Genomic DNA, 27,999 nt, shown 5'->3' on the forward strand with positions numbered 1-27,999 from the left:
GATTAGACCATGGACCTCTTTGAGGAGGGAGAGGGGCGCATTACTCCGCCTACCACCGTCATGAGAGCCAAAAGGAGACGTGTGTTAATGGCTACTGAACTGTAGAGCCCATGCAGATGCCAGCTACTAGGATTGCACTGTGTTGTGCCGGGCACCGGGGATAAAAGCTGAAGAAGGCGGAGTCCTACTGCTACAGGGTCCCCAGGCACGGGCCTCACAAGATTCCTGAAAGGGCCCTCAGTGTCACAAAGGGTGTGCCCTGTTCAGGGGAGAGACAGCGCGGCTTTTATACTGGGTCCTCAAAGGGCCCGTGATCCAAAGGCCATCGCTCCGATGCGGGAACCCATTTAACCAGGGTGGGAAACAGAAAACACCCAAATACAGCTTCTCCACCTTAGGAGCGAGGGGCCAGAGAGGGTCTTCGATGGAAAAGGGGGCCCCATTACCCGCCCAGGAGGGACTCCACTGCCCACATGGGCCCTGCAGGCCAGGAGGACGCAAAAGGCTGTGAATACCCGGGATTTGGGGAAATGGCAAGTTTAAGGCCAAGCCCAGGGTTCCAAACAACTCGGGCCGGGTCTGCAGCAACTGGGGAAGCCTTGAGTGATACCTCCACGACTGACCTCCCCAGGGAGAATTTCCTCAGGGGCTGGAGGCCACTCAGGCCTCGTCTCACTGCTCCCCCTGCTCCCCGCCCACAGGCCAGGCTGCAGACGGCACTCCGGCCTGATTCCATTCTGTTCAAATGCTGCTTCCCTGAGCCTGGCCTCCGCTTGGCCTGACCCTGTCAGCACCTGACACGCCTGGGGAGGATGGTCTCTAGGGCCTGTCCAGGAATACAGCTGCCCCGCTGCCTCACTCAGGACCCAGGTCCACGTGAGAGGTGCTGGCCAGTGGGCAGCACGGCCCATCTTGTCTGGATAAGCCCAGGAAGGGGCAGGGCTGGTACCTCCAGGGGGCCACTGTGAGTCCCTACAGCTGGCCGGGAGCCAAAGGCCTCAGCCAACAGGAAATGCTGAGGCTGCAGGGGCCCCTCTGGGATGGCAGTAACGGGGCCGGAAAAGCCAAGAGGCCGGAGTCCACAGGCAGTGCACGGAGTGAGGGGTACGAGGTGCAGCCTGCAGCCAGGGGAACACAGGAAGCGGGCGACCACTGGGCGCCCAGGGCCGCTCTTTCGGCCGCGGCTCCCCCCCGCGGCTCCTCCAGCGAGAGCTCGGGCTGGTGTGAGCGTACTGGCTGCAGGTCGGGCAGATGGAGCTCCAGCCCTGCCATCCGCCAGCCCTACCAGATCGTGGGAAACTACTTCAGCTCTCTAAGCCTCGGCTCCTCATCTACAAAAGGGAAGTGATCCGTGGCCTGTCTCCAGGGCTGCAGTGCCCAGGAGGAGACACACATGCAGGTAGCCCTCGGGAAGTGGCAGCCGACACCTCAGCATCAGCAGGATCGGGGACCTGGGGGTGTGGCCTCGGGCCCCTCTACCGCCCCCAGCCCCAGCCCTGCTGGCCTCTTCCCGCGTGGGCTGCCAGAGTCAGAACCCAGGTTCAGAGATCCCATGTCCACGCTGCTCATGACCTGCTCGTTTTCATGGATGGAGACGCTGAAAGTCACCTTTCGGACCCCACTCGCCCATCCTTCTATCCCTCGGTACCCACCATTCATTCGGCAGGGATGTCCTCAGCCGGCATCTGTGCCTGACACCATGCCACGCCACGCCATGAGGATGAGGACACAGCAACCAGCTGCCCCCGTGGGGCTGGCCTGCAGGTGGGGGACACTTCCTCACCTCTCTACCATCATGAGACCTCAGTGTGGGCGAGAGGGGCAGGACTGCTTTTACTCTGCTCCCCTATCAGAGAAGGGAACTCCCCCAGAATCACTCCCTGGCAATACTAAGCCCACTCTGCTTGGCTCCCTAGCTGGGGACCCTGGAACATCCGACTGCTCAGAAATGACTCTCCCAAGAGCTAGAGGGCATCTGTTCGCAGGCAAAGTTCTTACTCCAATAAACACACAAACATTTGGGTCATTCATATGGAGCCAGCCGCACCCCCCACCAGGAGCCAAAGGCTGAGGCTCTGGGCTTGCACTTGGAGTCCCCAGGGCATCCCTGGCGGGTAGTGTGGTGGCAAACACTTGGCCTCCAGGCCGAGAGGCCCCGGTTCTAGTCGCTGCTCTGAATGAACACATGCTATCTCTATGTAACTTTGGCCACCTAACTTCCCTGAGCCTCAGTTTCTCCACCTGTGATGCAGGCAATGACAGTGTCCACTTTCTAGAGCCGGGAGGAGTACATGGGCCTGGGTGTTTAGCTCAGTGCCTGGTACACAGTAAACAGGATCATTATTATCACTGTTATTATTTGCTATGATTATTGTTATTACTACTACTACTACTACCACTACCACCTGGTAACAGATGTGTTCTGTTAAGGGAAGAAAAAGTGCGACCAGTTAGCTGAGCACTTGGAAGCTTGCTTTAACACAGCAGCAAGACAGATGGAATCCCCGCCACCCTCACTCCTGGGGAGGTTGAGCAGGGTAGCCCAACCCTAAACCTCACCCCACTGACCTCGGCGTAACACCCCCAGCAATGCCAGCAGCTCTGTTTACCCCATAGACGCCTCATTCCTCCTCTGGGCAAGCCAGCCAAGCAGGCCAAGGGACCGGGAAGTCCATGGGCCTCAAAGCCAGGGACAGACCCATCAGCCCTCGGCCTGGATTCCCACTCAGCCTCTCCTGTCCCTGCAGCTGCCCGCCTGGCAGGCGCATTCCCTCCCCTGTGCGGACTCCTAGAGGTGGGGTAGCTGAGGGAGGAGAGCCAGATCAAACCCAGGTCTGTCCGATTCCCAGGGGGCAGAGCCCAACCAGCTCCCTCTAAAACCAAATCTAAACCAGGACCCAGAATAACAACAGCAAATACGTTTGGAGCAGCCAGCACAAGCCAGCCAGACGAAGCGCCGGATAAATATTAACTGACGTTTGCCTCACAGAGCCCTGCAAGAAAGTAGATTTATTATCCCCGTTTTATCGATTAAGAAAGTGAGGCTCGGGACGGGAAGCCACTTGCTAGTGACCCAGACCACTTGGGTGGCTTAGAGCCTGAGCTCCCAGGCCCCCACTTTACCCACCACGCTCCTGCCAGCAGCCGGGCAGCGGGGATGAGGATGCACCTGTCTCCCGCCTCCGAGGCCCTGGTGGGCAGGAGGTCACTTTGAGGCTACGGCTCTGTCCGGGCCTGGGCGGTTCCTCTGCCTGCACTGCCAGGAGCTTCTCTGAGGCCAGGTGGGCAGCCAGGCAAAGCCCAAGGCCATTTCCAAACCTGGGGCAGGGGCCTCGGAGGAAATGCAGCAACAGGAGGTGAAACGTCCTGCACCGAAGATTTGCTTTGTCAAAGCTGTGTTTGCTTAGTGACTACCTTCAGGGAAGCATTTTTTAAACACCGAGATTTTTTTTTTTCCTTTTTCTTGGGTAACAGGGAGGAGGAACTCGGTCTGGATGGATTCACCTCCCAGAGGACTCCAAATGGAAAATCACTGCCCAGGGAAGGAGCTGGAACAGAAGGAAACGAAGGCCTGGAAGGGAGGAAATGAAGCTGGGAGAAGGGTGGAGAGCACTGATCAAGGAGTCAGGAGGCCGCCAGCACCGTGGGCAAGCCCCCCTCGGCCCCTCCCCCGCCTCCCCATTTGTAAAGTAAGAGGCTGGGATGGAGGCCTCTCCCGACGCCCACTGTGATCAGTGCTCGTGGGGTCTCACGTCCTATGAATGTCAGTCCCCAGAAGGGCACCCACGCGTGATCTTTATTCGTGTCTGTTGTGGGTGAGACTCCAGCCCAGAGTCCAGGGCACCGAGCACACACCTTCTCTGCCCTTCCAGCCCCACGGCGCCGGAATCATCCGAACTGGACAGGAGGTGGGAACAGAAGCAAACACGACGTGTGTATTTCGTGCTTTCGACAATCCGTCTCACTTAGTCCTCAGGATGCTTTCAAGTGGGTACTATTATTTCCACCTTATTCACGGGGAAACTGGGGCTCAGCGAGGTTCACAGGCAGCCCGAAGCCACCCCACCCTGCTAGTGAGGCCGGAACCTCCAGAGCTCTGGCCCTGGTGCCTCCTGGAGATGGTGTGCAAGGGGGCGGGGCTGCTCCAGGGCAAGGGGTGGGCTGTGAGTGGCAGGTGGTCTGGGCCTGTCTTTCAGAAACGCCTGGTGCACCCCAGCTGTCCTGACCAGTGGGCTGGGGAAAACAACGCACTAGGCAGCAGCTCTGAGAACCACCGGGTCAGCTCAGTGGGGCACCCGGCACCAGCCAGACACACGATCAGGCCTCCAGGACACATGAAGAGCAGGCGGGCCAGGCTGCTGTGCTCCTGACCCCAAGCTCTGGAAGGGGGGTCTCTGGGAGGGTGGCCTGAAAGAACCAAGATGCTCACTGCTCACAGCCCTGCCTCTGCCCAGGAGCTTCCTCCATGTGGACCCTCCTCCCGCCTTCCTGTCCCACCAGTGAATTCACGCTCACTTGCTCAGCCAAGATCCCCCCCTGGCTTCCCTCGGGCCAGGGTCGCAGTTCCCTGGGCACCCTCCTCTGTCCCACTGCGAAGTGTCTGCCTCCCCCACCAGACTGAGTTTCCAGGCAGCTTCGCTCCCAGCCCACCTGGAGGGCTGTCATCTGGAGTCACAGCCACCCCAGAACTCCCCAGTCCCAGCCACCCGGAGGGCTGTCATCCAGGGTCACAGCCACCCCAGAACTCCCCAGTCCCAGCCACCCGGAGGGCTGTCATCTGGGGTCACAGCCACCCCAGAGCTCCCCAGTCCCAGCCACCCGGAGGGCTGTCATCCGGGGTCACAGCCACCCCAGAACTCCCCAGCTGATGAAATGCTGATTCATTTCAGGCCCCTAATCAGGGAGGAGCAGCCAGCTCCCACTTGAGGCCTTAATTACACAGGGTCCGCCCACTCCCCCTGTGACAAATGAGCACATACAAGACCTTGTGCTGACAGAGATTTGAATCCAGGACTGTCTTTTACTCTGGGGGCCCAGAGACACATCTGCATCTCTGAGGCCTCCAGCAAGGCCACACCTACGTGAAAACTAGTCACCCCCCGCCCCCCACACTCCCACCTGGAAGACAAAGGGGAGTCTCAACCATCCCTCCCCCGACCAGCGTGGCTGCCCCTGGCCAAAACCCACTCCCTCTTCCCTTAGAAGGGGACCCCCTACACACCATGACCCCAGCAGTAAGCCGCAGTGAGTGAAGCTCCGAGAGGCTGAGAGAGGCCTCAGCTTCCACAGCCCCCACCCCCAACTGTGCTGTGTAACTCAGAGCTGACTTGCCCGAGACCCCAGAGGGAAGGGGGGGAAAAGGAGCCGCCGTGACCAGGTGCCCACTGCGCTGCTGGGCCTCTTGCGGAACAATATGCTCTTCTAAGAGGGAAGCGGTGCCCATTTTACAGATGAGAAAACCAGAGCCCAGAGGACTGTGACTTACACAAGGGCTCACAGCCAGGGCCGGAGTCAGACCCAGGCAGTCACCCCCAAATCCAGGCTTTTAACCATGAGGCTGCTCTGCCCCTGGCAGGCCTGCAGCTGGAGGACAGAGTCCCTGACAACAGCCACAGGAATGAGACCAGTATTGGCAAAACAAACGGCGATGGCCAAGACAACGGCCTGGATACCAGACAGTCGGCTAATTCTCAGCCGCAACCCAATGGGGTGAGGACTTGCTATTTCCATTTTGCACGTGAACAGACTTACACTCGGAGAATTCACATGACTCCTTCAGGCCACACAGCTAACTAGCGAGGGGCAGAGCCAGGGCTTGGAGTAACATGAGTTTTAGGGCCTGACCTGTTCCCTGGGGCTCGGGGATCTGGAACTGCGATCCTCCCAAGCAAAGACCTGCCCTGAGCCATCCTGGCTGCAGCCCCACCCTTCCCCACTCCACCTGCCCAGTCTCCCCCTTTTTCTAGCCACAAAAAAAAAAAAAAAGGAAGGAAGCTCACTTACTGTGTTTGGGGCGGGGAGGCCGCTGGGTCTGGGTCTGCGGAGAAGAGCAGAAGGAGAGCCCCGTCAGGCCGGGGCCGGCCTGGTGGACACCCCGTGGTGCAGGAGACAGGGCCTGGCCAGCCTGGGCGCCTGCAGTGCCCGCCTCCTTCTCCCAGTCTCTTCAGTCATCAAGCTCCCCTACCTGTCCTGCCTGCACCACCCCCACCTCCACCCCATGGCCCACATCCCAACTCAACCAGCACCAGAGGCCCAGCCTACTCCGGGCCTGTCCCCCACCCCCAGCTCCTCAAGGAGTCCCTTGTCCCCAAGGCTGCAGGAAGTTCCTGCTAGTCCAGTCCCCAGTCTCTCCCCGATGACAAAATCAGGAGCCCAGCAGCTGCCATTTAACACCAGCCTTATCAGGGCCTTCCCGCCTCCAGGCCACCGCTCTCTGCGAGGAGCAGCCTCTGGCTGGTGTGGTTCCCTGGGAGAAGCTGCCCGGAGAGGGGTGGCTTCAGAGACAGAGCCGGGCCAGCCACTTCCATTTACTCTGTGCCAAAGCGCACCAGATGCTGCAGGAATGCTAGGAATGCTTGTTCCCAGGGGAGGCCACGGAATGCAGCTTCTTCCCAGTGGCTTCTCCCTTCCTGCTTCCTGGGGACAGCAGAGGAACCAGAGGCAGGACTGGGAGCCTGGAGCTCCACCCCAGCCCAGAGGCCTGGGGATGGGGGAACCCAAGGCTCCCAGAGCACCTTACCCGTGACAGGGGCCGCGTCCAAATGGATCAGGGGGGCGTCTGTGTCCTCTGGAGCAACGCCTGGCACGCCCAGGCCAGCACTGGTGTCCTCGTCATCGTCACTGTCGTCAAACTCAAAGGGCTCTCCAGGGTCGTCCTCCGCCTCTGGGGAGGGGCCTAGGCCTCCTCCAGGAACCGGCTGATCGCCTGGAAGGGAGGAGGAGTTACCAGCTGGGCGGCAGGGTCTCGGGGTTAGGTTAAGGGAGAGGTGTCTGGAAATGGGTGAGAGCGCAGTTCCCAGAGGCCAGAGCAAACCCGCGCTCCTGTGCCCCTGAGGTGGCCCGTGGTTGGGTTGGGCTCTAAGCAGATGGGAGAGGATGGAGGGGCAGAGAGCAGGCCTCCATGGTGAGCATGTGCACATCTGTACCTGAAGGCAATAACTTTATTCGTCTTGTTTCCTGTTTTCCTATTTGGTAAGTAAGGGGGTTATTCATTTATTTATTAACGGGCTCTGGCCAGTTTCGTTAAAGGAAATTTTTGCACGATTTGCTTCTCACCGGTCTGTCTGGCACGCCTTTAGTGATATCGGAACCCCCTGGGTCAGCGACAGCCCGTGTGCACACTCTAGTATTGTCCACGCGCTGTGCCCAATTCGGTGTCGTTGCACTGCAGTGACGGACAGCGGTCTTGGGCGACCAGGCTAGTGCTCTATCTCAGGCTTGCTCAAGGCGGAGCAGGTGCTGGTGAGAATGAGCAGGTTCTCTTTGCCTCGTCTGCTCAGCCTGGGACTCTCCTTGTGCCCCAGCGCCGACTTTCCACTTTTCATAGCAGGTCGGAGCCTACAGTGGATCGACCAGCGACACTTTCGTCTTCTTTCCTGCCTTGGCATAGTGCCTGGCATTTGTGTTACCTCACAGCTTCGTCCCAGTGGCTTCTCCCTTCCTGTTGTCGTAACCACTGCCCCTCCCACCTGAGATCCTTGAGGACAGGACGGTCTGGTCCACGGGTGCTCACGGCTGGAGGATGAGTGAATGGGCAGGGAGGTGGATGGAGCAGAGATGGGTGGGTGGACCAGCAGACAGATGGACAGATCGGATCCCAGCAGTCTCTCTGACCAGAAAAATCCAACCCCTCCCCCACAGCGACCTGGGCCTCCAGAGCAGAACGTGTTCGGTGCGAATGTATCAAATCCCAGAAGCCCTTTCCTCAGCAGAACTCAGAGCTCACCCTCCCTCCCCAACTTCCTCTGCGGGATGATGACCAGATGGAGGCCACTGAGCTGGGGACCCCGCCCCTCCTGGAGCTTTGGGGACCCCATGAGCCAACAGCGGCAGGTGGACTCCGCTGGGCACGAGCTCCTTGGCAGGTGTGGAGAAACGAACTCGGCTGAGCGCCTTAAGTGTGCCCCGCGGAACCCCCCCCCCCCCCCCCCGCTGAGGCCTCACAACCACCCCGTCGCATGACACAAGGCCACGGGGTTTCCAGAGCGACAGTGCCCGCAGCCACACAGCTAGTAAGTGGGGAGCCTTGTCTGAACGCAGATCTGGCTTTACTCGCGTCCCTCACTCTTCCCACTGAGCCCCGCTGTCTCCTGGAAGCCCTGTGCTCCCTGGACACCTGGCCCGGGTGATGCGCTAACAAAGGAAATGCGGGGCCTGCGTGGGAAGCGGGTCATGGTTTTCAAGTGACAGGACTCCACCCACTGGTGGGTCACAAAAGCAGCTAGGAGCTTCCCAGACAGCATGCTGTTTTGTGTATGGACTGCCTATTTGAGATATTTTTAAATTTTGTAATAGTCATAAAGTCACAGTTAGTATTACTTTGGTATTGTTTGCTGCGCTTCTGTTCAGTTAATGTGATATATCAAAATGGTTTTAGTTTCAGGAAATGTGTGTATGCATCCCATTTCGTGTGTGTGCCTGCATGTGTATGCATGCCTTTGTGCGTGTGTGTGCGCGGGTGCATATGTGGGCGTGTATGTGTGTGTGTGTGTATGTGTGTGTGTGTAACCTTCCACTGCTCTCCCACGCTCAGTCCACTGCAGCCACACTGGCCCCCTTGCTGCACCGTGAATGAGCCACACTTGCTGCTGCCTCGGACCTTTGTTCTCTAGCCCAGGGTCCAGACGCTCTTCCCCAGGGGTCTTCTCCTTCTCACCTCCTTCAGGTCTTCACTGTACACACCTCCCTGACCAGAGCTGCCCAGGGGAACACTGGGGCTCCCTCCCTCATGGGGCCACATTTTTCTCTGTGGCCCTGTGAGTACGTGACAGGCTCCAAGTTTCATTCCCCTTACTGTCCGTCTCCTCTATGAGAGCAGGCATTCTTGCCTATTTCATTCATTGTTGAATCCCCAGCATCTGGCACAGTGCCAAGCACATGGCAGGCACATAGTAAGTATTTGTTGAATTCACACACACACACATATACTCCTGTGGTCTTATCTATGGGTTGTGGTTTTAAAAGTTTAAAAAATATGGAAACAAATGACTAAAAATCCCTGCCCACCACTTCTGGGCACCGGGATGCAGGCCCATCCTGGCCAAGAGGGCTCAACGCCCTGGGTGCCTGCCCACTGGAGTCTGCTGGGCGGGCAATGGCGGGGAGGGATTCCCTTTATGCCTGGCACCCGACCGGTATCACTGTAGTGAATACAGTCTCAGTCCATCTGGGTCAGACTCCAGCTCTCCCACACACGGGCTGTGTGAGCGTCAAGTTAGTCTACCCACCCAGCTGCAGTTTCCTGCTCTGTAAAATGAGGATAATAATTGTGACCACCTTATCGTGTTGTTGGGAGGATGGAATGAATGAACTAACGCATATAAAGCACCTGAAGCCAGGTACGTGCTCACTGAATGGCAGCCATTCTTATGAGGATTCTACTCATGATCACTGTCATTGCATCATCATCATCATCATCATCATCATTGCTATCATTATTATTATTACTACTATTGCCCTGAGTCACAGCCCAGTCCTTGCCCCTGGGTGAGATGGGCAGGCCTTCCCCACTCACAGGCCAGGCCCAGACCATGTCCAGGGACTCAGGCCATTTCTGCACCTTCTCCTTTTGCGAGTACAAATGGCCTCAGTTAGCCATCAATCCACACAGTCATTCCCACCTTCAGTGATCTGTGCACGCCAGCCCAGAAGATGGGACCTCTCAGTGCCAAGGCGCTCACTGCGGGGTGAGGCAGGCGGAAGAGACAAGAGAGAAATATAAAACCCAGAGACTGAGCTGGTGCTGAAAGAGAGGAGAGGGGCCCATGCCAGCCAGGGCCTCGGGCAAAGGCTACCCCACGCAGAGCACTGAAGGGTGAGCAAAGGTCCAACAGGATTGGGTGGGCAGAGGTGTTCCAGGCTGCACCCAGAGCAGGTGCAGAGAACATCAAGGGGCCCAGTGGAGCTGAACACGTGAGCAAGAATGAAGAGCTAGGAGACGACAAGAGATGCTTCGGGAATCTGGATTTTATTTGAATCCAGGAAGCTCTCAGAGTCAGAAAATGGCCAAGAGCCTGGCTCAACCAGAAGACAGTCACCAGCAACATCAGACAGACCTGGGACAATAAGTGCCCATCAAATATTTCTTGAATAGAACTGAGTAGATTTAATCATAAAATGATTTTGTTCTCACTCTCCATGTCTGGGCCCCTTGGGAGGTAAGAGAAAGGAGGCAAGGTGACCATGGCAGCAGGGGCCGGGGTAGACACATCCAGGGACCCAAAGTCACGGCCATGAATTGGGAGATGCCCTTGTCCCCAGTGCTGTTCCCAGGCTCCTGGGTCCCAGGCCATCAGACCTCACGGCTTATCAGGAGGAAAAATCAGGAGGCCCGTCCCTGGATAATTGACAGCTGCACGAAGCCCTCCCCGCCCATCTAGACAGGTGGCATGGCCAGAGCTGGCCACATACACCTTTGATGCTCCTGGACACGCCCCGTCCTCGGGAGAGCCAACCCCAGTGAGGCCAGGAGGCTGGGCCCAGAAAGCCACTCGTGCTGTGGAGAAGGCGGGTCCACCTGCTGAGCCCCACCCTCCAGAGAACACAGCTCTGTGCAGGGCACACGCAGCGCATGCAGCATCCTGCCAGCGCCCCACAGTGGTAACAGCTTCCATTCATTGAGCGACCGATGAGCACACGCCAGAGCCTTACCTATATTTAAGCCTCGCCATAGGGAGGGTGTCATTATTATCCCCAGTCAATGGGTGATGAAAGGGAGCCATAGAGACACCCAGCCACCAAGGGGCAGTGGCAGGGTCAGGCTGAGAAAGAGCCCTCCTCATTACCACTCCGCTGTCCGCCTCCCGAGTGGGGACAAGAGGACAGGACGCTGGGCCTAGTGGGTGAACCAGCCTGGGTCCAGCTCCTCCCAGGCGGGGCCTGAATTCCACCTGCGGCGTCTGAGGCCCCACTGCCTGGGTTGCCAGATAAAACACAGGCTGTCGAATTGAATTTCAGGTGAACAACAAATAATTGTATTAACATAAGTATTCTTTTGTTGGGAGGTGGGGGTTTTTTGTTGTTGTTTTTGGAGCAAGTCTGAAAGCTCTGCCACTGGATGGCCCGACCTTGGCACCTTCATAGATGGAGAGAGTCGCCCAGCCCGTCCCCTCCACCCTCGGGCTCCACCCTCGATTCATAAGCTTCGTCCCCTGGCACACTTCAATCCCAGACGAGCTCTGCCCATCTCTCCAGGGGACCCTTGTTGGGAGCCCACTCTGAGGAGGGAATTATTCTTTCCCTGTTGCAACAAGGAAACTGAGGCAGAGAGGTGAAGTCACCTGCCCAAGGGCACACAGCTAACTGCCAGTGAAGCCAGATTCGCACCCCCCGGGGTCAGCCTGCTCCCCAGCTGGTGGCCCTCTCCCAGAGTACGGTACCTGCAGCAGCCTGTGGAGGAGGACTGGAGGAAGCCATCAGACAAAGTCCAGCTCAGACCAGCACCGTCCCAGCCGCTCGCCTGTGAAAAGAAGGCCAGAAGTCTCATTAGATGACGTTCAAGGCCAAAGCTTCAGCAACAGAGAGGGGTGACTGGCTCAGGACCTGTGCGCGGCAGCCGCCAGCTCTCACACTCCTTCCCCAGCAGCCCGGGAGCCCAGGACAGCCCAGGAGGGCCCAGCCCCCACCGTCGTAAATCATTAACCCGGAAAAAACAGCAGCTGCAGGACCATAACCCTGTCTTCCCAGAAAGGCCCTGCCGCCACTGGCCTTCACTTTGACCAATGCCAGGGACCCTCAGGAGCCTGGCGGGTCCAGCTACACTACCCCTGCCCCTTTTGACTTGTGGATGAAGCTCCAGCCCCCGAAACCAGGATCATGCTCAGCCCCCGTGTCCCAGTAGTTTATCACACCTGAACTCTCAGGGAGGTGGCCGGACACTTCCGCCTCCTGGCTGTCCAATAACCACAGGCTCCCCAAGCCCAGCCGCTCTCGCCAGCCCCTGCCTAGAGCCCCGCTGAAGGCCATTCGCTCTCTGTCCCTCCCTGTCCTGCCCAATGGGGTTGGCCAGCCGGCAAGGGGCCACCCAGCCATGGCACGTGGGTATAAGGAAAGGAAAGGGGTGCAGAGAGGCCGATGGTGCAAGACAGGGGCAGAATCCCACATGCTCAGAGCAGGAAACAGGGAGCAGGGAGCAGTTTCTGCTGGCCTCACAGTGGGGGCTCATGCCACCCAGAAGCCAGTGCCTCTGGTGGCTCCCTGGACCCTGGAGTAAACCTGCCAGATGTCCCTGCTGAGCAGTGAGGGAAAGAGTTCTCCCGCTCCCTACCGGCACTCCTGATTGGGAACGAGGGGCTGTCCTTCTAGACTTCCCGGTGGAGGAGAGAGGCATCCCGGAGGGACAGCACCAGCCCTTCTGTCTAACCAGCCCCCCCCCACATAAGCTGGCTGCGTGTCTGTTTTCCTTTCCACCCTAAAGCCGGTGCTTCTATTAACTGGCTTCCTGACTAGGAACAGAACGCACGTAAATGGCAGTGAATTAATAACAGCAAACATTCATGTAGCGCCTACTCTATCTCAGACATTACGCACTTTACAAATAACGGTGACAGATCGGAATCCACATTATAAAGGAGAACATGAGGCCCAGAGTAGTTGAGTAAGTTGCCCAAGATCACACAGCTGGGAAGTGGCAGAGCCAGGGCTGGAACCCGGGCCCTGGGCCCCAGAGTCTACCCTCCTTAAGGAACCACCGTGCTCTCAGAATCCGAACTCAGGGTGCACAATGAAAAGTGAGTCTCCCCCAACCCCAGTTACCCTAATCCCCCAGGAGTGACCACTGTTATGGTTCCCTACGAAGCCTCCAGAACTATCCCACAGGTGAACCAGCCGGCATGCCTGGCTAGCTGCCTTGTTTTGTACAGGAGGAAGCACAACCGGACCTGCTGGGCCGCAACCACATTTTTTGCTTAAGAATCTTGGGGATTGTTCCAGAACAGTACACAGAAATGGCTCACTTTTTTAAATGGCTGCATAATATTGTTTTTAATGTACCGCTGTTGACCAATGTACCATAATCCCTACCAACGGACACGGAGTTGTTTCCAGGCCTTTGGTGTTATAAACAATGCAGCAACTAACATCCTCCCTACACAACACCTTGAGTGAGGGGGTGTGTGAGCCAGGACACACGCCTTGAAACGGACCTGCTGGGTCAATTTTGATTGACTGCAAATTGCTCTCCACTAAGTGTGTGACTGAAAACTCTCAGGACTAAAATGTTGTTCCCAGCAAAGGATTTGGGAAAGCGAACTAAAATGTCTGCGTGCCCCTTCGCACGCTGCAAGAGCAAGCGGCAGCTGCACAGCACCCTCCTGCAGCTGCCCCCTCCCGGTGGGCTCATTCAGAACCTCTCAGGAAGGAGCAGGGAGTCGGATACCCATTTTACAGGAGGAAGGAGGGAGGCTGCTAGCGCAGGCCTGTGTGCAAACTGCTCCTTCAACGCAATTTTCTGATTTTGCAGAAACCCAGGATCATCCCTCCAGGCCAGACAGTCTGCTGTCCTCCCCTCTCTCCACCCTGCAGGGCTGATTCCCGGAAAGGAAGAGAGACAGCAACATCCATAAAGCTGGAGCTTTATTTGCATTGTTCCATTTACAGATAAGGAAACCAAAGCTAGGAAGAGTAAGGCGTTGCCCCCGTCACAGACACAAGGGAACAAGGTGACAACACTAGGAATCAGTCGGAGGGCATGGCCCCCCAAACCTGGTGTCACTCCTTTAACCATAGAGCCTCCCAGGACTTTGGGGGCTGGAATATGGGGGCGGGGGGGGGAGTTGGGGGACTATAAGCTAATCTCGGGCAGTGAGGTCTTGGGCAAGGACACATGCGTGCCCATAGGCCTATGGCCACCATTGTGTGCACACAGGTACCCTTAGTTCACAGGATGTGGGCAAGGGAGTAGGGATGGCTCACAGCAGCCCATTGTCACCACTAGAGACCCTCAGGGTGCAACAGTTAGGAGAGAGTCCAGGCTACCTGCTACCACCTGGGCGGGTCCCACCACTCAGCAGCTGACACCTTGGATGCCTTACTTAACCCCCATCTCTGGGCTTCAGTTTACTCACCCGCAGAATGGAGATTACCAAGTAGCCACCGCAAAGGGTGATTGAGGAAGTTAGAAGTAAAAACATGCAAAGCCCTGGGATCCATTGGTCTGTGCTGTCAGGCACGGGCGGTGATGACCACAGCTCTGCCTTGGGAGTCAGGGGCCCAGGCTGGAGTCTCAGCTCCGCGGGCAGGCGAGCTGAGCCTCAGTGTCCTCATCTGTAAATGGGGCCACCTGCCCCACGGGACTCCCAGCAGCACACCGGAGGTCCATCGCAAAGCCCCGGGCAGACTCGGTCAGAGCCAAGGTGCCTGTCCTTAAAGCTGTCACCACCAAAAAGGGGGGCAGCAAATGGGACTCTGTGTCTGGGCTCCAAACCCCAAGAGGGTAAGGGACCCGAGGTGGGCTCACAGAGGGACCCCGAGACCCCAGGGCTTCAAGCGGTGGGGATCTGGGACTGCGGCCCGGGGCAGCCGGAGCCACCTGCAGGCTGGGCTCTGCCTCGTCCCCTCAGAGGCCTTGGCCTCCCCGAGGCCCCTCATGGCCCGGGGCTGTGTCTCTTAAAAGTGGAGCCTGCACCTGCTCAGACCATCCCAGGGGCTGCTACACGCAAGGAGCCAGGTCATGGGTGGCAGCGACAAGGCCACAGTGGTTACAAAGATGAGATTTATTGGAGCTCTGAGTTCAGATCCCAGTCTGCACTTGCCGGCAGGACAGCGAACACCTTTCTCACTGGTCCCTGCCAAGCAGAGTTCCCACAGGGATGGGATGAGGGCTGTGTGGGTGTGCAAGGTATTCCACACAGAGTAAGCTCTCCGTGCACACTGGCCACCGTTATCTTTACGACAGTAACAACGTCATGCTTGGGTGATAGACGGGAGTTCTTCTCTTGGGGGGGGGGGGGTCATCTCTTTAAAGATGGCTGCCATACTGGCCGGGCAGACAGACCCCCAAAAGGTGCCCTTTCCTGCTACACAACACAGAAGGGCCACAGTCAGACAGGATGAGATGCTGGGAGCCAGGGTGGAAGCCCCAGCCCAAGCTGCAGGGTATGTCTCAGCCGATCACGCTCACTACCGGGACCACCCTCTGCCTCTTCCTCATCGCTTTTCAGAATAAAGTCAAGGCCCTAAGCAAGGCCCTAGATGACACACAACCCTCCCCACTGACGCCGCCACTGGCCTCAACAGCTCCCACCTACCCTTCAACCCTACCCCCCCGCCCCCCGGCCTCAACAGCTCCCACCCGCTGACCCCCGCCTTACAGGGAACTCTGCTCCAGCCTCAATGAAGAGCTGTCAGGCCTGCGACCATGCCAACTTGTCTCACATCTCTGGGCCTTTTGCTCAGGCTATTTGCTCCCTCCACGGAGAATTCTCTTTCACAATCAGCAAGCAAACTCCTACTCAACCTTCAAAACCCAGACCCAGTTCTTCCTCTGTGAGTCCTCCCTAGATCCATCTCAGGCAGTGGCTCTCAAGCCGGGTGGTGGAGGTTTTTAAAAAAATAGATGTGACCCAGGCCTGAGATTCAGTAGTTCAGGGATGTGGCCAGGGAGAGGCTATTATCAAAGCGCTCAGGTGACCCTGGGACACATACAGCCCCTATTATAACTGCCTCCCTCGCTAGACTGTGACCTCTTTTTTCATCTCAGTGTCTGGAGCCCTGGCCCACGTGCGAGACAACAGCTGCTGAGCTGCACTGAACTGAGGCCAGAGGCCAAGAACCGAAGAGCCTGGGAACCTCACCCTGCTTGGGACCTATCCTGTGGAGTCGGTGAGGCTGGGGCGTCCCTGGGCCTGGGGCAGCTGCAGGTGTGGGACTTCCTGCCCAGTGGAAAGAGGAGCCCAGGTTCAGGTGAGAACTTCAGCCGCCGCCCCCCGCCGCCGCCTCCCAGTGTCCTCCGCTCCGTCCAGGAAGACAAGAGGAAGAGGCAGGGTGCCAGCTGGACAGTGGGAAGTGGGACCCACAACTAGTGTCTGCAGGGGGGCAGGACACCCACGCTCTGCCCTCGCAGGCTCAGCACAAGTGGCCATCAGCCACAAAGTCGGGGGCAGGTGGCTCCTGGGGCTCTGGAGAGATGAGGCTCCCGATCCAGGAAAACACCAGAGGAGCTAGGGCAAGAGGAGCATGAGCAGAACTCAGCGCCCACGAAGAGAGGCATGAAGGGCTCAGGCTGGGTCCGAGGACCCAACTTCAGACAATCTGCAGCTCTCCAGGGCAAGACCTCGGAAAGTTCTTGTTTTTGTTTTATTGATTTCATGGAGGAAGGAAGAGGGAGAGATAGAAACATCAATTGCTGGAAACCAAGATCAACAGTAATTAATATAAATGCGATAAGTCCACCGGAAGGCTGAGTTTGGACTCCTTTGATATTCACAGGGTGAGATTGCATTGCTGCTCAATGGCCTAAAGCAAACTCCCCCCTAACCTGATAATCTTACTGTTTACTAAACATTACCATTGATGTGTCTGTTTGCATTCCTAAAAGGCACTTGTGTATTCTAGTAAATAAAAGCAGCTGGGAAAGGAGACTCCGTGGAACTTAACTACTACAGTTAAGCTTTCCCCTGGCTTCCCCCATAATTTCAAAATTAATTTTTCTTGTCTTGTGTGTCAATTTGCGCATCAGCTCTTTCTCCAAGCCTTTGAACCCGCTGGCCGTGGCTTTTCACAATCAATGATGAGAGAGAATCACTGATTGGCCAACTTCTACACACCCCCTACTGGGGATCGAGCTTGCAAGCTGTGCACGTGCCCTTGACCGGAATTGAACCCAGGACTCTTCAGTCCACAGGCCAACGCTCTATCCACCGAGAAAACCCAGCTAGGGCCCTCGGGAAGCTTTCCACCCTCTGTGTGTCCTGTCCCCATTGGCCAGAGGCAAATGTAAATGAAATGATGTCTAATAAAGCTGGTAGCGTCTTAATAAATGTCAGTTCCCTTCCCAGAGTTCCTGCCTTCCTTGAGGACACTCGGCGTTGTCCCATTCTGCGGACTGCTCAACTGAGTCCAGGTCAGCCGTGGCCAGAAACGTGCCCTGCCCTTCCTTACCCTCATCACCCCCGAGATCACAAAAGGATCGTCTGCGAAATGACATTGGCTGACCTCTGAGCACTGCCATGCACCAGCCTCATGCTGAACATTTCTGTTTTTGTCTAACTTAATTCCCACAGCAGATGGGGAAAAGGAAGCTGAGAAACTGAAGGACGTTCTCAAGGCCATGCAGCCACTGAGAGGGGCGTCACTGGGCTGTTAGCGGGGACTGCCAGGCGGGCCCCTGGGACAGAAGTGCGGGTGCGTACATGGGTAAGGGGGTGAGCCTCTTCCAGGCCCTCCCCATGGCAGGGGCCTCCGAATGCCAGAGGGACAAGAGGCCAGCTCCTGCCCTCGCCCTCTAGGCGCCAGGCCACTCAAGGGGCTTCCCGCGCTGGGCACGGGGAGGGAGGCTCTGAGAGGAGCAGTGGGCAGGGGTGAGGCTTGGTCAATGGCTGAAGCCTCAGACAATGGAGGCTCTGTTCCCGCCAGGGAGGGAGCCCCGAACCCCACCCTCCTTCCTCCATTGACTTTCTTGGCTAGGCGAGCCCCTGGTCAGTGATCCCCGGGCAGGACAGGAGGGGGCAGCCCCAGGAGGAGGCCTCTGGGCAGAAGAGCCCACCCACACCCCACCCCACACCCCTGCAGAGGACATCTCTAAGGGCTGTTGCCTGGGAAACCAGAACCAGCCAGAAGTTTCAAGACCCTGTGGTGGGGGTCCAGGGGGGCTGCCACCAGACTGGCCCCCAGCCCTTTCTCCTCCTCACAGTCCCAGGCACATTAACCCCTTTGTCCCCAGCTAACCAGCCCAGACAGGCGGTGCCAGGCTGAAGGGCCAGGTGAAAAGTCTCCTAATATGGCTGAACTATCCTGACCTCATGCCCAGAGGGTCCCAGGTGATAGGGCCCCACCGCACACACACACTTGGAGGCCAGAAGGGGACAGCATGGACTTTGCGCTACCCCTTCACCTTTCTGAGCCTCAGTTTCCCCATCAGAAGCCACCTCTCAGGAAATCCAGTGCCACGTGATCCGAGCAGCAGAGCATTTTCCACGCGAGAAACAAACCGAGAGGTGGGTTCCACTCCCTTCTTTCCCAGCTGCAGCTCAGTGAGGCGGGACCAGGACAGGAAGGTGAGTCTGACTCCATGCAATTCAACGGAGCAGGTGCTGGGGCAGGATGGACACTCCAGGCTGCAGAAATGGCCCCGACAAAGGCAGAGAGCCTCAAGGGAGCTGGGTTTCCAGCGAGGGCACCTGGCGGGTTGGGTGCTCTCTCCACCGCTCTGCCAGCCGCCGCACCGGAGCCACCAGCAACCCTCACGATGCCCAATGCAGTGGACATGGCTCAGCCCCCCTCAGCCTCCCCACCACTTGGCTGCGCCCTTCTCCATACGCTCCCTCTGCTCTCCTTCCTGCCCAGCCCCGGCTCTGCTCCCTCTCCTCCACCGCATCCTCAGGACATCCAAACGCTGGCCACAGCTGCCTGGCTCGCTGGCCACTCCCAAGCCCGCCCCCTCTCCGCCTGTGCCTCCCTGGGCGACCTCCCCTCCTCCCTGGTTTTTAAGACCGTCTCCGCGATGATGACTCAACTGAGTTTCCCTTGGACTCCAGACTTCTGCCTGGAAACAAGCCTGCTCAGCATGTCTGCCCGTGGCCGACTGCGCATCTTGAACTTGCCACCCATCCAAACTTCTGACCATCACCCCTGTTCCTTCATCCTCCCAGCTCCCTGATGGCAGCTCCAGCGTGCCAGGCACTCAGACTAAGAGCCTCAGACTCACCGTTGCCACCCTCTTCCTCTCACACCTCCATCCTACCCTCAGCAGACCTGTTGGCTCTCCCTTCCAAATATGTCCCAAATCTGACCACTTCTCACCACCCCTCCCCCCTTGCCCTGCCACCACCTGGTCCAAACCGGCATCAGCTCCTATTGGGACCATTAAAATTACCCCTTGATTGGTCTCTAGCTCCCACTTTGTTTTCAACACAGCAGCCAAGTTACTCCTCTGCTCAAACCCTCAAATCCTTCCCCAACTCATTCAGGGTGGAAGACAGAGTCCTCACCTTGGCCTACAAGGCCCTACATGGTGCACCCCCACCCCCCACTACCTTCCTGACTCAGATCCTACCTCTGCCCCGTAGCTTATTCTACCCCAGTCACAAGAACCACCGTGCAGTTCCTCAAACACCCCACACAGGCTCCGGCCTCAGGGCCTTTGCACGTGCTGCTCCCTCTGCCTGGATGCTCCCTCGCCTCCTCTGGGCTCCGATCAAAGGTCACCCTGTCAGAGGCTTCCCCAGCACCCTCTTTAAAACAGCACACACCCCTTCCCATCACGCTCCTTGCCCTGACCCGACTCCCCTGTCTTCATAGTATTTAATACCTCCGGGCACCTGTACACTTTAGTTGTTTATAACAGCCTCCTCCTACGAGAATATGGACTCGACGGAGGCCAGGGCATCATTATTTCTGTCCATTGCTCTATCCACAGCCCTGGATCAGGGCCTGGCAAACACTGGGCCTCAGCACACACCTGCTAGTGGATGAAGGAACCCCTTGGTCTGGGTCAGTCCTGCCACCACCGTCAGGGGAGGGGATAGGGCAGCCCAGGCCCGTTGGGCATCTCGGTCTGGGACTGGGCCTCCTCCTGCCTGAAATCAGCCTGTGGCCAGGACGGCTCCTCCCAGGAGAGCTTAGTAAACAGACTCACTGCCAAGCTGTGCAAGGGGCGGTGCCCCAAAACCAGTATGGGAAGAGGTCTGAGCCAAAGGCAGGGTGTGATCAGAAGGAGAGGGAAGGGCGGGGCAGGGCGGGGGGGGGGGGGCGGGAGGGGGAAAGGACTTGGACCATAAAAAACTGGCTCCCAAAAAAGACCTCATTCTTGCTCTGCTGAGTCAGAAGCACGTGGCTGGGAAAGGGAGCAGGACCCCAGAGCTCCAACGGCTGCCACCCTCCACCACAGACAGGTGAGGGACCTGCCACACGCCCCGCTGCCCAGGGTCCAGGCTGGGCGCTCAGGCCCGGGCTGGTGGGCCACGGAGAGGAGCAGGCCTCCTTTCATAGACAGCCCACTGGCTCCAGTCTGGCCTGGAACACTTTCTTCAGACCCACCCTCTGCCTCTCTCAAGGAGGGGACCCCTTTGTCCCACAAGACAGCTCTGGGCAGGAAGCAACAGCCTTTGCAAAACTCAGAGCTAAAGATAACTCAGCCCGCCCGACCAGGGCCCTGCAAGCGGGCCAGGCAGCATCTGAGGTCTCGGGAAAGGCAAGCCCAGCACGGAGCCGCAGGGGACCAGAGGCCTCGCCCACAAGGCGCAGAACAGCTCTGGCTGATCTCTCCAAGCAGCTAGCTCTTATATTCAAACCCCTCCCCAAGAACTAGGGTGTGTGAATCCAGCTGCTCTCCGTGTCCTCCAAACCTGGAGGGAGGCACAGAAATGGGTGTCTTTCCACCAGCCCCCAAGCAGGTGGACCATCCCATTACATCCCAAGCAGGGTCAACCCCATTACAGAGGAGGAAACTGAGAGGGAGAGAGATGATCCAAACTCAAGTTCATCACAGGCAGATGCCTGATTAGATGGATGTCTGCCCCCCTCTTTCCCCTGCAGGGGTTCCTCTCCCTCCCCCAGTGAATCCAGGCCACTTCCCCCTGGCAATTAGCATCACACCTCTGAGAAGACACGCCTGGGGCTGTGGGACAGGAGGAGCCTGGGCTGCAGGGGGGGGGGGGGGGGGGCAGAGAGTGGAGGAGTGGTTGCAACCACGAAATGGATGGGTCCTGAATCCTGTCCTGGGGTGGAGTCACACCCAGGACCAGGACCCCCACGGGGAACCAGTCCCAAACACGGGTCCTCCTTCATAATCAACTTTAACAAGAAGCTCACTGGCGTTTACCAACCCTGGAACCAGATAGCTTAGATGCTGCCCACTTGCTGGTACTAGAAAGAATTCCTGAACTCCCTCATCTTCTTTCTGTTCTCGGCACTGAACCCGTGCTGGGTGCCGTGAGCTGGGAGCCCACCCCTGCCTACATCCCACTGCAGGAATGCGGCCACTTGTTCAGTGGAAAATGGGGCGCCCACTGCACTCAGGGTGGCTCCTGCTCTGCAGCAATCTCCGGTCCTGCCAGGGGGCGGGGGGGCGGGGTGGGGGGGTGGCGCTGGGTACCCTTTTTTGCCACCATCTCGCCCTGGGGATGGTTTTTAGGAAAGTGAGCCCTGTGATCAAACCAGGTTGGGTCCCAGCTCCCCACTTCCTGTGACACTAAGATGTTACTTGCTGTTCTGATCCCTGGCTCCCCCTTCCACCTCATAGGGTTGTTATACGGGTTAGATGAGATGAGTCACAAAAAGTGCCTCACTGAGAGCCTAGAACACAGCGGGGGCTCGATAAATGTTTGCTGAATGAATGAGTGAATGAGCGACCACCTCCTTCTAACGGAACAGCTGCCCTGCCCGGGCCCACAAGGAGGGCGCTTGCCCCAGGTGGCGCTGAGTGATCCTAGAGCCCTGCCCACCCCTGGCCTCCAGGGGGATTAAGCCTGGAGAACGCAGCCTCTCGTGCAGCGTCTGACCACGTAGCAGTCCCTCCGAGGGCAGGGGACCCACCGATGGGCTCTGGGGCACCCACCAGCTTGACCTGGCCAGAGGCTAACACTCAGCTGTGTGAGTTCCCCAAAGCCTCCACCACCTTCACCCCTTTTCAAGTCAAGATTCCAGGGGAGGGAAGGACCCAGAAAGAAAAAGCGAGTTCCTTTAACTGGTGCGAAACGTAGCGACGACCAAAGCTCAGTGCGTTGTGCCAGGGAGACAGTCCAAGCCCCTGAATCGTTTAGTCAAGCAGAGGGGACCTCGGAGCTGGCTGCTGATGTCCCCCTTTATGGAAAGCACGCTGGCTGGACAACCAGCCCAGGACAGTGGCAAAAACCACATGCGTCTATTTCCTTGCTGGCGTTCCAATATGTTTAGCTAAATTCAGGGACAAATCCCCTCCAGGCAGCAAGGTTACAATGACCACACACACACACACACACACACACACACACACACACACACACACGCCCAGGGCTGTCACTCAACATCAGGAGCATCTGAGGGACCTGCAGAGACAGTGCAGGCCTAGGTGGGCGGGACTCAGTTCTCTTCCCTGTTTGCAGCCGCCGGCACAGCTACCAGCTGCCCGGTGCTCAGCGCTGGACACCTGCGCTCCCTGCCAAGACTCAGCCTGTGCCAGGCTCATGCAAGGTCTGGCCTGTGGCCAGGGCTTGGTCAGAAGATGGGGCACCGTCTCCTTCCACGTTAGGATGCAAACCAGGACGCAAGTACCAGGGCTCACTTCTCCCAGACACGTACCATCTGTGTTAACACTGAGGTCTCCAGGCTCTTCTCCCTCATTCTGGGGCCCTTTGAGCTCACCAGCATTCAAGGGGAGGGCAGAAAAGCCAGTCTTCATCTCTCTGGATCCTTCTGCCACCCAACCCCACCCCTTAACCAGTCCACACATATTTATTGAGCGCTTCAGTATGCAAGGTCTGGGGATTTGCTGATCAGAAAGACAGCCTTGGTTTCTGCCCTCCTGGATTCCACAGTCCCACAGGGAGGCAGATGCTGAACAATTACACAAACTCAACTCCGTTACAAACCAGATACGCACTACGCGGGGAGGGAGCACGCCAGGGCTCCTCTGACATTTAGACGGACAGCCGAACACTGACTCAACTCTCCCAGGACCGGTGCTGGTCCTCCGGACTCCACGTGTTCATCTGCATTGTAACCACACAAAACAAGGGACACAAAAACCTGGTGACCGTCCAGTTAATTCTGCCAGGAGCCCTGCCTCTGTGTGGCCGGGCCAAGGCGCGCACTGCCCAGCCTCCAAGGGCCCGCCCACCTCCCGATGGACGTTTGCATTTCATGCCAAACAAGGTCATGTACGCACCCAGGGACGATGGTGTGGGCTCTGTCTCCCTCTTTTGCTTGTTTTGGCCGGAGGCAGTATTCGACTTCAAAATTTCCTTCCCATCTCGACCTGGGCAGAGAGTCTTGCTGGTCCATCTATGGCAGTGGCTCTCGGCCGGGCCGATCTGATCCCCCGTACCCCAGGGACATTTGGCATTGTTGGGAGACATGCTGGCTGTCACGCCTGGAAAGGCAGGGAATGCTAGTGGCATCCAGGGGGTAGAGGCCAAGGATGCTGCCCAACACCCTACAGGGCACAGGACGGCCCCACCACAGAGAATGACCCGGCTCGAGTGTCAACAGTGCGAGGTGCAGAACCCTTACTCCGAGGGCACCTGGTCAAGTCCTCTGAGATCTAGCGCAGATACTGGCTCGTTAGCGCTGGGTAGTGTTACCGTCATTAGTCACAGGGACACAGAGTCATGACCACTGGTTTCCACAGCAGGGAAATACCAGGCTACGGGTCTCTAGAAAGACTGCATTATACCACAGTCACTGATGTTGTGGACCTCCGACCCACTTCTCTGTGCCTCTCCACCACCCGGCCCAGCATATGGAATACTGGAGGTGGGAGAAGGGGGGAAGGAGAGAGAGGGGGGTGGGGAAGAGGGCAAACTGTGGCCTTTCAAGGCAGGGACCACGTGGTATGCCTCTCCTGTCCCCAGCACCCAGAGCCATTCCCGGCACCAAGCGGCCGCTTTTTAATTCTGTGAGCTCTGAGGCCAGGTCCCTCTCTCTCCCCGAGCTGAGCCTAGCTTATGGCTCAAGCCTCCACACTCACTCATGGGTCCCTGCCCCTCAGACCTCATAGTTCAGCCGGAGAAGAACTGAGCAGGGAGCAGGGAGCAACAATAAACAGCAGGCAGTGCTTCTGGGGTGGGGGGAACTATGGGGCCTGCAAGCACTCCTGGGAGGGGCCCAGAACCTAGATGGGGGCAGGGCTATCCATCAGGTAATAGTCCTGGAAACAGCCCAGCCTGTGTGGCTCAAGGGTTGAGCATCAACCTATGAACCAGGAGGTCACGGTTCAATTCCCGATCAGGGCACATGCCCAGGTTGCAGGCTCCATCCGCAGTAGCGGGCATGCAGGAGGCAGCCAATCAAGGATTCTCTCATCGTTGATGTTTCTCTCTCCCTCTCTCCCTCTCCCTTCCTCTCTGAAATCAATAAAAATATTTTTTTTAAATAGTCCTGGAAACAATGGACACAGCATGAATAGCTCCTCTCTTCAAGGCCTGGGACACGCACGGCAGCAGTGAGAACACGTGAGCAGGACAGAGACAAGGAGAAGGTAGACAGGGACTTCCGGGGGCATCCGGGGCCCGCATGCTGCTCTGCTCCCCTCTCCCCAGACACTTGGCCTGGGTACTCCTTCACCAGGACAAACAGAACTAGGGATGAAAGCCAGAGCCCAGGCACTAGGCACACAGAAAGGCAGCAGCTCCTCGGTTGCCTAAGGCCACCAGGGAGTGAGTGCCAAAGTCAGCCTCAACTTACTAATTGCCTGTAAGTGCATGAAGCTATTCTAGGCCCTTTAATCTTATTATTTTAATCTTTGCAACAACCCTGTGAGAGAGGAGCTATCGTCATCCCCATTTTACAGATTAGGAAACACAACAACAGAGGTTAAGGAAATGGCTCAAGGTCACAGTGTCCACAGAGGGAGAGGTAGAATTTGAACCCAGGCCCTGAGGCTGCAGGGCTAAACCCCAAGAGGATTGGGGTTTTCAATCTTCAGCCAGCAGCCAGCCGGGCTCCTGTGGTGTCCGGGAAATGCTCGGGTGAGCAGATGGGACCACAAGGACCCCACTCATGGCGAGCCGGAGGGTCAGGGCCCCAGTGGGAGGCACATCAGGAGGAGAACAATGGGAAAAGGCTCCCTGCAAAGTACTCATTGGCTCCTTGGGCCCCAGGGAGAGTTCTGGGTGCACTGCCCCCAACAGAGCCTCGCCCAGCAGCCCCTGTGTCGGGGCTCCAGCAGCAGCCGAATGTAAACACAGTAAGTCTCACTGGGCACTCTGGTCTGGCAGGAACATGACCCTGTGAACTGGGATTCACCCGGGCCCTCCAGCCACCACCTTAGCGCAGGCACCTGGGCAGGGACAGCCGACATGAGCGGGCATGGCTGCGTGCCAGCCATGAGCTGAGCCAGGGCCCTTCCCCTGCTGTGACTGAGGATACCATGATGTCAGACCAAAACCGGAAGGGCCCCCTTTACTGCTAGCAGCATCAAATCCCCTCCTAACCTGGCCCCTTAAAAGGGTGCCCCTGATCGGAGCAGGAACCAATGGCTAGAGTATCACCTGTGTTTCACAGCACTGACCCCATCACTGTATTTTCCCACAACCACTCACTCTCCAAAGGAGGGATCGTAGCAAGGCCGACACCCAACCTGTGGGCCAGAGCAAGAATTCCTTCTTAATCCTAGCAGACGGGTGGGTCAGAGCTTGAGCAAATGCATGATTTCATGTCTCTAAGCCTCAGCTTACTCATCTGCAGACTGGGCGCAATGACACTCCCAAAACCCAATTAAGTAATACACTCACTCATTTATGCAGCCCATATTGATCAAGCGCTCCCTTGAGCCAAATACCGTCCCAGGTGTTTGGGATACATCAGTAACCATGGGAAAAGGCTCCCTGCCCCAGCGGACTTACTGAGCCTTACCCTGTGCCTGTCACAGAGTGGATATGTCATAAATGCCCCGCCTCAAGCCAAGCCTGGGTCACTGTCCCACGTCATACTCTTGTATGAATTCCTCCTTCGGCAAAAGAGTCATAGGAAGGGTCTACACTCGCCCTCGTGTCATCTTCTGGAGTTTCTCAGGACAAGGCCCCGCCTCCTGCACAGGACACCCATCCGCTATCCCTCCTTCACTGTATCCATTGCACCCCCCACTAAGGCCCATTCCAGGCTGTCATGGTCCCTCTCATGAGCTCAGCAAACTCCCCTTGGGTGTCCCCCACGTGCCCAGGGTGGACGACCCTAGGACATCACCTGGGTTGCACTTCCTCTTTGCCAAGGTCAAGGCACCCAGGGGAATGTGGCGGACTTCTCTCGCGACCAGGGCTCTGACTCACATCGCGATGCCCACGGACATTCAACACGGTCCCTACGGACCCTCCAGAAGTAGTCCCTGCACTTTCCTGCGAACAAGTGACATCAAAGCGACAGTAACTCGCAAGAAACGCCAGCGCCGGCTCTCACTGGCTGGGAACAACACGAACGCTCACCATCGTTTCTGAGTTTCTGTTAAAACCAGGAGCCGTGTGTGGTGTTTCAGGGGTCATTTCACAAGCTCCTCGACACTTCAAGGTGGAGATCCAGGTCCCCACTCAATCTCCAGGTTCCCAGGGGACAGTGGCTGAGTCTACCCAAAATGTCTAGCACTGCCCTAGCCGGTGTGGCTCAGTGGATAGAGCGTCAGCCTGCGGACCAAAGGGTCGCAGGTTCGATTCCGGTCAAGGGCGTGTACCTTGGTTGCAGGCTCCTCCCCAGCCCGGGCCCTGGTCGGGGCTCGTGCAGGAGGCAACCAGTCGATGTGTTTCTCTCTCATCGATATTTCTCTGTCTTTCCCTCTCTCTTCCACTATCCCTAAAAATCAATGGGAAAATATCCTCAGGTGAGGATTAACAACAACAACAAAAATGTCTAGCGCGTAACCTGGCATCTAACAGGTCTTCGATAAATGCTGGTTGGATTGACTTGAGTAAGAAAACGGAGGCTCAGAGAAGTAAAGTGACTTGCCCAAGGTCACACAGCTAGAATGGGCCGGCCCAGCCGTGGACCAGGTTTGTGCAACTCCAAGTGCTTGCACTCAGCCTCTCTCTGACCTCCCCACGTTCGAGCGTCTGCAGTCCAGCAGCCGGCTAACAGGACGCTCCCTGGACAAAAGGCACCGCCCCTCCAGGGCCTAAGAAAGGAGAGGTGAGCTCCACATGCGACCTTTTAAGGAAAAGTAAATAAAGAAAAACAGAAAGTGCGTTGCTGGAGGAAAGACCAGCCTGTGTATCATGTGCCCCAGAATATTGGGTTCACAGCTGGCTCCAGGCAGGCCACAGAGGCCCGGAGCCTGACAGCCCTAGGGCCCTACCCCAGGTAGCTGGAGGTTCCAAGTCCGGTTGGCCTCGGGCTGGGCGTCAGCCTGGCTCTGCCACCAATGCTACCAGCTTTGGGCAAGTCACTTCCACCCCCAGAGTGCTGATGGCGCCTGCTTATGACAACAGAGAGGGGAGGGCAAGACCAAGTGAAAGCCAACATCTCCCTCTCTCTCCAGCCAAACGTATCCCACATCTCATTTACATACACACCCTTCCCCCCGGGTGGAGTTGGCAACCCCTTGTCCCATCTCCAGATGCCAGCAGAGTCACTCCTTCTACCCCTGGGCTGCCAGCATCACCGGGAAGCGGCTTGACTCACCTTGCAGACCTTGTAGTCCAGCCTTTGAGGACTGTCATCTGTGGGCCTGGGAAGAAAGTCAACTTACTGAGCACCTGCCATGTCCTGGGAGCTCTGGGAGCGCCATGTCACTTCATCCCCGCACTGACCCTGTGAAGTACGGGTTTAACTCCTCTTTCCAAGGGAGCCGCCCAGGCTGAGCCAGACAAAGGTGCCTGCCCAAGATCCCACAGCTAATGCGACGCAGGGTTCAAACCCAGGCCCTGAAGTGTCCAAACCTGTGTTTTCATTCCTGCTCATGTGTCAGCTCCCAGAGGACAGAAACTGTGACTAGGCCCTACG

At 57.5% G+C, this 27,999-nt stretch overlaps 1 protein-coding gene across 48 annotated transcripts in view; it reads right to left on the reverse strand.

Moving 5' to 3' along the window:
• ARHGEF10L (Rho guanine nucleotide exchange factor 10 like) overlaps positions 1 to 27,999 on the reverse strand; it is a 146,750-nt gene that overhangs the window by 85,390 nt on the left and 33,361 nt on the right. For all 48 annotated transcript variants that reach the window (XM_059691033.1, XM_059691077.1, XM_059691078.1 and 45 more), the window contains exons 2-4: positions 11,598 to 11,677; positions 6,740 to 6,925; positions 6,004 to 6,037 (exon numbers count right to left, since the gene is read on the reverse strand). In XM_059691033.1, coding sequence (XP_059547016.1) covers positions 6,004 to 6,037; positions 6,740 to 6,925; positions 11,598 to 11,634 — 257 coding nt within the window. In that variant the 5' untranslated portion in view covers positions 11,635 to 11,677. The remainder of the gene's footprint in view (positions 1 to 6,003; positions 6,038 to 6,739; positions 6,926 to 11,597; positions 11,678 to 27,999) is intronic.

Source organism: Myotis daubentonii, chromosome 3 (genome assembly GCF_963259705.1).
Source record: "Myotis daubentonii chromosome 3, mMyoDau2.1, whole genome shotgun sequence".
Classification (NCBI taxonomy): Eukaryota; Metazoa; Chordata; class Mammalia; order Chiroptera; family Vespertilionidae; genus Myotis; species Myotis daubentonii.